This window comes from Sphaerodactylus townsendi, linkage group LG10 (assembly GCF_021028975.2).
Source record: "Sphaerodactylus townsendi isolate TG3544 linkage group LG10, MPM_Stown_v2.3, whole genome shotgun sequence".
NCBI classification, from domain to species: domain Eukaryota; kingdom Metazoa; phylum Chordata; class Lepidosauria; order Squamata; family Sphaerodactylidae; genus Sphaerodactylus; species Sphaerodactylus townsendi.
The window spans coordinates 61,576,009-61,585,735 of record NC_059434.1 but is presented as its reverse complement, the minus strand read 5'-3'; the positions used below and the strand labels follow the sequence as shown (position 1 = coordinate 61,585,735).

At 43.5% G+C, this 9,727-nt stretch overlaps 1 protein-coding gene across 3 annotated transcripts in view; it reads right to left on the bottom strand.

Moving 5' to 3' along the window:
- The window catches only part of EGF (epidermal growth factor), a 62,885-nt gene extending 56,533 nt beyond the window's left edge, over positions 1-6,352 (bottom strand). For all 3 annotated transcript variants that reach the window (XM_048508837.1, XM_048508838.1, XM_048508839.1), the window contains exon 1: positions 5,763-6,352. In XM_048508837.1, coding sequence (XP_048364794.1) covers positions 5,763-5,895 — 133 coding nt within the window. In that variant the 5' untranslated portion in view covers positions 5,896-6,352. The remainder of the gene's footprint in view (positions 1-5,762) is intronic.
- Positions 6,353-9,727: the final 3,375 nt, after the last annotated feature.

Below are 9,727 nucleotides of genomic sequence, written 5' to 3'. Positions count from 1 at the left end.
TCAAATGCTATATGATCAAACTTGCCATGAGTTTTAATTACATAGGCACATGCCTTGAGATATTAGGGTGTTGCTCAATACTGGAGAATAATTTTGCAGCCTATCCTCCTCAGAAAATGGCAGGCATCAAACTTTGAAGTGAGGAATAGTGTCAGCCACTTCTTTAGCCAATGAAGGGGCCAGGAAATGGAAGTATTCACAGCTGTCCTTTCTTACCTAGCACACTTTTATTGTACAGGTCCCCACCTTCTCTCCCTGTTGGATTAGGCAATCACTTCAGGACCAAAAAGGAATATCTTGGGTTCCTATCTGACCAACATGGAAAATGAACACTTGTTCTCAGAGGCATATGGGGTAAGCTGACCAGACGTCCCGCTTTTGGCAGGACAGTCCCACCTTCAAGCAATTTGTCCCGCGTCCTGCGGGTTATTTAAATTGTCCCGATTTTTGGGAGGCTGCCGCACTGCCTTCTGGGGTGCAAGGCAGTGCGGCAGCCTCCCCCAGCACAAGACAACGCAAGAGCAGCCACGGCTTTCTGGGGCTTGCCGTTTCCCACCCTGTCACAGGGCAGGAAATGGCAAGCCCCAGAAGGGAGTGCGCTCCTGCGGCTGCACATGCGGCCGCCTACCCCCGTCCCGGTTCACAAAGGTGACCATTTGGTCACCTTAATATGGGGCCCAGATTGCCTTGGAGGCAAAACCTCCTCTGGGTGCTTCCGCATGTGTAGTGTGGTGCCCTGCCACCACCCATTCACTCCCCTCCCCCACGCCCCACTGAACTGGTAGGGGAAGGAGATTCTCTCACACTGGGGCTGCTGCTTAGGCAGGGAAGAGAAGCCGGCTGTGCTGCCGCCAGCCCCTCTTCCCTGCCCAGCACCACCCACGGCACATGTAAAGGATGGAAAGAGAGGCCAGAAGGCTTCTTTTCCCTTCACCCACGGCTTCTCTGGCATTGCGGGTGCAGGGACGGGAAAATAAGACTGTCCCTGCACCCGCGGCGCCAGAGAAGCCACTGGTGAGGGGAAGAGAAGCCTGCAGGCTTCCTTCCCCATCTCTGCATGCCTCCCCTCTCTCCACCCATCAGAGCCCCCCCTGCTGCTGCCGGGCAAGCCAGCGGGGGAGAGGTTTCCTGCGGTGCACGAGGCCTCTCCACCACTCGTGTGCCTGTCTGGGAGGCAGGGGCTCCCAGTCCTGCCCTCCGCAGCTGGGAAAGACAGAACTGGGAGCCCTGGCAACCAGCTCAGCTTTGTGCCTCCAGCTCGAGGCGAGAAGCTGAGCCAGCTGCCGGGGCTCCCAGTCTTTCCCTCTGCAGTCAGGGAAGGCAGGACTGGGAGCACCGGCGGCTGGCTCAGCCTTGCGCCTCCAGCTGGAGGTGAGGAGCCGAGCAGGGCACCATGGTTTGCGGCCAGCTCCTAGGGACTGGGAGCCAGCTGCAGACCACACACCCACCTCAGCTTCTCATCTCCAGCCAAAGGTGCAAACCGTTTGGTCACGAGGGGGGGCATTCGGCATCCCCCACGTGACCAGAAGGCGTGCGCCCAGGGACATGGATTACCCCACATCCCTAGGGCCGTATGCCAGTGCTTGTTCTTCTGTTCCATACTTGTGATGGGTTATGAAACAGAGGGATTGGTGAGTGGCTGACAGGTTGGCAATATTTGTGGAAGTTAGGTGCTTGCTATTTAATTAGGTGATTTCCCTAAGGCATTGACAGATGTGAGGAAGCACCCCAACCAGCTAATCATGAATTAATGGTTCCAGGACCTAGCACTGGAAGGCAGTGTTGGGCACTTCTGTGCAACTGTTTCATGTAGGCAATAAAAAGCAAGGGGCAGTCTGTCGCTATGTCGAGCTTGGAGTCATGGAAGGATTGCCCAGACACTAGCAGATTTTTGGGAATCCTCACACTAGGTAGAGTTTCATTAGTTGCAGAGTGCAGATTGTGATTAATTAACCATAGTTTAATCACTGTATTTGTCACTTGGGATATGAAAGGAATCCTTCCATGTTGCCATTTCCTCTCCCAACCCATCAAACATGGAATACTGCAACATCTACAACATGTGGATTTCCTTATAGTCTTCCCATGCTGAATATGAAAGATCCAGCATTGAGAACAGCCCAGAAGTCTCCACATAATTCTGCAGGCTACAAATACCCTCAGAATTACCTGAACATTTGATCTGGCATTCCTAGGGCCACCAAGGTTAAACAACAGAAGACAGTACAACAAAGTATAGGATAAACTTTTTAAAGATTTGAATCTTAAAGAGACTTTCCTAGAAGTAAGCATTATTTCCTAGAAGTAAGCATTATGGAATTTACTTCTGAGTAGACCATGATGATTTGCTCCTTCAATTTCTTTGCAAAAAGAAAAGGCAGTTTCTTAATAACCAAGAAAAGTTTTTAAGGAAGTTCTTTGTCCATCAGGTGCAACCATATTTTTTTATTTATTCATTTATCACATTTCTATCCTGCCCTATCTCAAAGGACTCAGGGCGGGTTACAACAATTAAAATGCAACAAAACCTTAGAATACAAATTTTAAATATGAAAACTATAAAACGCCTACAAACATACTAAAACAATAATAAATAAATAGTTCATTAAAAGCAGGTGGCAACTTAAAGAAACTGACCATCTCGTCCCCCCTCACACCCCTCTGTTACAGAGGCCGAGAGGAGTTGTTGGTACCCGCTGGCTAATTGGAAAAGGCCTGGTGGAACAACCAAGTTTTACAAGCCCTACAGAATCAAGATAGGGCTCTGGCCTCAGCTGGTAACTTGCTCCACCAGGCTGGAGCCAGGGCTGAAAAAGCCCTGGTTCTTGTGGAAGCCAGCTAGATGTCTCTCGGCCCAGGGACTGACAAAAGGTTCCCCTCCTCCAATGAGTGGAGGGATCTTGAAGGGCAATATGGTTTGCTTGAAAACCTCCAGCAAGAGTGAGCCCATGCCAACATCCCAAGCTGAGACCACTGCCGAATTCTTCTTAGGAAGTTTCTCCAAATAGTCAACCAAAACCAACCTCCTGCAACTTAAGCCCCTTAAGTTCCAGTCTGGAGCAACAGGAAACAAAACCACACCCTCTTCTGCCAGACAAAGCTTTAGGCATCTGAAGAGCACAGTCACGAGAAGCCAGAGCAACTGGCATTGGGGAACCAGTTTCAAAAGCAGGAGGGGAAAGAGGAGAAACTCTGATATTTTGCTGGCACTCACTATCTGTATAACCATCTATCTGTCTTTACACTAAAAATAAGAACATAAGAACTAGCCTGCTGGATCAGACCAGAGTCCATCTAGTCCAGCACTCTGCTACTCGCAGTGGCCCACCAAGTGCCTTTGGGAGCTCACGTGCAGGATGTGAAAGCAATGGCCTTCTGCTGCTGCTGCTCCTGAGCACCTGGTCTGCTAAGCATTTGCAATCTGAGATCAAGGAGGATCAAGATTGGTAGCCATAGATCGACTTCTCCTCCATAAATCTGTCCAAGCCCTTTTTAAAGCTATCCAGGTTAGTGGCCATCACCACCTCCTGTGGCAGCATATTCCAAACACGGTAGTGTTTAGAACGGTAGTAAACGGTAAATGGTAGTGGCCACCTTGCTGCAGCTGTTTGGCATACCCTGGCAACTATTTCCCTGTAATGAGAACTTTCTCTGTGTTAAATAAATCCTCTTAAGGAACACAAAGGATGTCTACAATGCCCCGACAGGCAGCACTGAATGGAAGAATGAGGTTTTGCTGAAGGCTCAAAGACCTCTTTATGCCCTCTCAGCAGAGACAGTCTTGAAAATGAGTAAAAACGATGAATCATGTCATTGCTATGCTGGCAGTTAGTTTTTAGTGCCATTATACACAAGTAGACTCCATTATTGAGAGTCTGAAAAAATGTCCTGATTAAGAAAAGCAGAACATTAGCATGCATGGCAGCCAAGCAGAGACCAATTCAGTGTATTCTGGAGCCTTCATGTATTTCCCACCTCCCACCCCAAGTTCCTTGAGATGTTGTGGTTATGATAATGATAAATCAATTCCATTATAGGGTAGTTCAAGAAAACAAATCTGAGTAAACAAGAAAACAATTATAATTAAAGATCATATTCATTATATGTAGAAAGATTAAATGTATTGTTCCCGGAACTGGTATTCACATGAAGTTGGGCTGCCAACATTGCAGCAGAGAAATGAGAAATAGAAATTCTTTCAAATTACAATCCTAAGGGCATTCTAATACCCAGACCTCCACAAAACCAGACTTAGCTTGTGAACTAATTTTGTTGTGTCTGATGTTTGTTAATTTTGTCAGGCCAAAAAAAAAAAAACATAAGAGAAACAGGTCATTCCCCACTAAGGGATACCTGGTTACTATTAGTTGACTGAACTAGGAGATCAGTAGAAATAGCACTGTCACTATGGAGACAGGAAAAAGGGAAGGTAGATTGGAATAAGGATGCCAGCTCCAAGTGAGGACTGGGGATTGGCCATAATTAAAGCTTATTTCCAGACTACAAAGATCAGTTCCTCTGGATAAAATGGCTGCTTTAGAGAGTGGACTGTATGGCTTTGTACCACATTGAGGTCCCTGTCCTCCACAGACTCCCTCCCCAAATCTCCAGGAGTTTCTCAACCCAGATCTGGCAACCTTCTCCCATCCCCTGCCAGGCAACTCGAGATTGGAACGATGCCAGGCTCTGCATCATTGGTCTGCAGTTGAAAGCAGGAAATTCCATCACTAAGTCATATGATAACGCAGCTCTTAGCTATGCCAGAATCAGAGGACCATTCAGTTTTTAGGTGTTGAACTCAGCTAAGTACATAAAAACATCCCAGCTGCAAGGATCTGGTGTAACGTTTCCAATGGAGACAGGGTCATGGACCATGCTGTTATGCCCTATTCACAGTGGAACTGGAGCGGATGGATCATTTACTATTCAGCTACAAAGGGAGGATGCCTAGAACTCTGCCATAACCAACTGCCACCCTTAATTATAACAAGAAAATAGGAACAATCTACCAGAAAAAAATATTTACTATCTTGTTATTGTATCACTGTACTTACTGTTGGTGGCACTGTGTGTGTGTGGTGTGCCATCAAGTCATTTCAGTCTTATGATGACACTATGAATTAATGACCTTCAAAATGGCCTTTTGTATTAAGTGTTGATCAGGTCTTGCAAACTGAGGGCTGTGGTTTCCTTTTTCCCCGCTTCCTTTAACTTTTCCTAGCATTATTATCTTTTCCAGCAACTCTTATCTTATGTGGCCAAAGTGTGATAGCCTCAGTTTGGTAATTTTAATTCTAGGGACTGTTCAGGCATTACATCTGCTACATTTGCACTAAAGACTTAAACCAGTTTAACAGTCATTTGTTCTTTACAACAAAACCTAGAAATAGTATTAAGTGAGTATGAGATCTCCTTGCCAAACTACAGTTCCCAGAATTCGTTGAGGGAAACTAGGATTATATAATCCAAATAAATTTGTAGCATGGCTGTAGCCTCAGAACTCTGAGCAATCATTCAGGTAATAGTTATTAAATGTAATGGGTAGGTATGAACAATCTCTCAAATTTATTACATCCAGTTAAGAACTAGAATGTTTTATCAAAAGTACTACCCAGATATTCATCACATATAAACTTTTAACTTCTAAAATGGGTAGTGAATAATACATTGTCCATTCAAGAAAGGCACAGTTCAGAGAAAGGAATCCAGACTAGGTTCTAACTATTTAAACATTTCCTCTGATGCTGAAAAACTTCACTTACCTGTACAAGTGGAATTTTCATGCTGCATTTGAGGTCCACTGGGACAATTCCATTGCTGCTGAGCTGAGACATTGACAAAAGTGATTTTGAGAACCGCAAGAGCAGTGAGTAAGTGAAACATTGTCTTGAACATTATTTTCAATGCCACTGAGAGAAAATTACTTGCTTGACTTCAGTCATCATCAGGACCAAACAAGTGTGCACAAGTGGAATTGTGTCTGTAACAGCCAAGTGACAAACATATTTTCCCGTCTCAGTCACTCTCTTGCTTCGCTGTAAAGCACCAAGGTGCTCAATGGCCCTCTCCCTGACCTCTGAAGAAATTCCAGGGTGATTTCCTCTGTGCCCACTTACACACTTCTTTTTAAGTGGGTTTTTTAAAGCCAAGTATGAAATACCTGACCCTCTCGTTACAATTTTAGCAGGGCTTAACACTGAAGCTTATATGCCTGACTGCAAAATTCCAATGCAGTTAACAAAGAGGTAGAATAAATGCTTAAAACAAAATAACACTAATTAAGAAAAATAATAAAAAAATCCTTTAGGAAATAATGCTTTGCATCCTGTAGTGGGGACTCTCCTCACCCCCAGAGTCCTTCTTATATACATATTAGAAAGGTTCCTTTCCCTTTCCCCAGCTTGCCTCGCCCCACCTCTTCAGTCCCTCTTTAGTGCTGCTTGAGTGGAGCTTGTGTTTGCAAACAGAAATGTTGTCAGTTCCCAGGAAAGCCAGCCAGAGTGCAGCTCCTCCATCACCCCTAAATAGTCTGCTGTTTCTCAATAATCCTGATATCTGTATGTATCAGTGCAATTCTTTGGGCCTTTGAGCACCTGTAGCAATATTTAATCTGCATTTTCTGCAATGTAATTTATTATTTGTTTTCTATGCATCCTATGAGAGCCAGCGGGGTGCACTGGTTAAGGTGTCAGACTGGGATCTGGGAAACTCAGATTCGAAACCCAACAGTGTCGTGGAAACTTGGCCAGTCACAGACTCTTGACCCTGGAAAATATTTTGATGGGAGACCTCCAAGGAATAACAGGGTCCTGATGCAGAGGCAGGCAATGGCAAGCCACCTCTAAATGTCTCTTGCCTTGAAAACCCAATGGGGTCAACATAAGTCAGCTGTCATTTAACTGCAAAAAAAAGTATCTTGTATTTCCTCCAGGCAACTTTACAGTGCAGTCCTAGTAGGCAATGATGGCTTAAGGTAAGAGTAATTCTACACAGGAATGCAGAGTAGCTTTTAGTTCTCATCAATCCTGTGATGTAGGCGGTACCTAGTGAGTTCTCTGAATGAATTGGGATTGGAATGTACGAAGACTACATTACCTGAATCCCCAAATACATTGTGCATGAAAAAGAATTTGCTAATTTTGCTAACTATGCATTCTGAAAACATACACTTCATTTTTAATGGGGGAGTATTCCAGTCATATTTAAGCATTTCTAAGAGTTAAATAGAGAGCCAGGGTGGTGCAGTGGTTAAGACTTGTAGACCCTAACCAGGGCAATAGAGGCTGATTCTGCACAACACAATTAGAACATCTTCAAAATGGAAATAGAAGTGTTTGTGGGAGGAATTTTGCACAGATTTTTCACCAAAATATTTGCAAAGCAGAAGATCTATTTCAGTCCAAGATGATTTTATTTGAAAATGCTGAACTAGTGATCTTTTTCCCCCCAAGATGGTTTGAAGACATTTTCTGCTTACTGTGTGGAGAGCAGGAAACATTTTATTTTTCCCACCCAAGTTTAAAGCTCTCATTTTTGTTTTCACTGCTGCTGTCCTCTGCCATTTTCTGCTGCTGCAGGATTCTCCATGCTGTTTGCCATTTGCTGAATGTTTCCCATGGATGTTTCCTCAGTTGGCATTGTGGTTGCCTGCCATTTCAGTGATGTAAGTACACAGATAAACTCAGTATTGTCTGCCAATTAGGCAAACGTGTCATTTTTCCTTGAGCTATCTTTAAAGCTTCGGAGACACAATATAAAAAAACAGCAATATGTGCAGATTTCAAGTCTTCCTACCTTCGTAGCTTCGAAGATACCTCACAGATTTTTTTTTATGGAAAGAACTGTTGTGGTTTATTTTCCCATGCTATGCCAACAATGAAAGCCGAAACAGTTCTTTTTATAATGTTTGCAAGACGTTTTATTCGTGTTGTGCAGGAAAAGCCCCAGGATTCGATTCTCCACTCCTCAACATGAAGCCTGCTGAGTGACCTTGGGCCAGTCATAATTCTTTCAGAACTTTCTCAGTCCACGCAGAAACAGGCAATGGCAAACCACCTCCAAATGGCTCTTGCCTTGCAAACCTTATGGGGCTGCCGTAAGTCAACTTTGTCTCAACAGCAATTTAGACGCAAACAAGGGTTAAATAAGATGAGATAGCAGAAGATCTGTAACACTACAGCCCTGCGCTTATTTTATTTATAAATATTGGCTGTTGGGATGAGGCTTATTGTGCAAGGTATCTTTCTCCCCTGTACCATTTTCCTGAACTCAAGCACCTGCTTGGAAGTACTGGGGAAAATATGTATATTTCCCCATTGGAGCAAACAATAGTTCTGGCATGAGGGGAGCAATCTGGCAAACCTCTGTTGTTCATCTGCGCTAAGTCATGTGCCTTGCAACTTTGCCATGGTCTGTTTACTCACTGCTATATAATATGTGTATTTGGACCATATGTCACAGTAAAAATGGCGGGAAGAATGTACCTCAAATGGTTACAGGCAAATTATACTGCAAGCAAGAGAGGAGAACAATGTAAGGGGTTTCAGGAGTTGGATGTCTGATCAATACCCTTTTACTAATTCAAGACCTGAGCAAGTCTGTAAATGACAGGACATTTTGGAAGATGTAAATTTATAGGATTGTCACAAGTCAGAAGTGGCGTGACAGTACTTATCACATACAGTACCCTAAGCCTCCTAAAACCAATGTATCCTGATTGACACTTGATTCTTCCGACATTTCTCAGCTTACAAATAGAACAGCACAGTAAAATCATATCACAACAGCATAAAATAAATTATTAAAAAAACCCAGCAAAATAAGAATTCATAATTTTTTTCCACCATTCAGGTATAAACATTACATCAGAAACCTGAATAGAACTTGATGGGCTTTGCTGGCTTGAATTGTTTATATCTAAATAGGTGATTAAATTAATTTGTTACTATGTTGTTGACTATGAAGAAAATTAGATTGGAATCACAGCAGCTGGTGACCCCAGCAATACCCAGAAGATGCCGCAGAAGTACAGAGAGCCATCCCTGGGAACGTTGGCTCTATTTACCTAAACTGACAAAAGCAATTGGATATGATTTTGTAAAAACAAGTAGCATGAAATACTGATTAAATGCATCACTCTTTCCCCTAGCCTGGAAGAGCAACTTCATGACACTGTTTACTTGGGTGTTTACATCTGTGCACAGTAACCTTCATTCTGCTTAATCTAATTTCTCCATTACTATAAGGCCAGTAAGAGAAATTAATTATATCACTCCTGGCAAGGTAGTTTTCTCATGAATTCATGGCTCTGAGCACAACTTTCCTCAGATTCTATCAAGTGGATCCTGTGCTTTCTGATATTATCCAATGATGATTTCACATCATATGTCAAATTCTGAAATAGGCCACAGTGTATAGACCAAAATTGTTTTTTGCAAAATTGAATCAAGGACAGACAGCCTGAAGGAAGTCCCAGGATTGCAGAAAAACATAAAATATAAATATATAGGGAATAAACACTTCCCAAAATAACTGAAACAACCCCTGGAGAAACAACATCCTATAGGGAAAAAAGTCCACTGAACTGTTCTGAGATCTCAGTGATCGTTTGGCGATTTGATTGACAAATATAACAAAATGATCAAGTCTTGGTATCTATAAAACAAAGCCATGGGTAGGGCTGCCAGATAACCTCCTACCCTTCCACCACCCTTCACTCTTTGGCCCA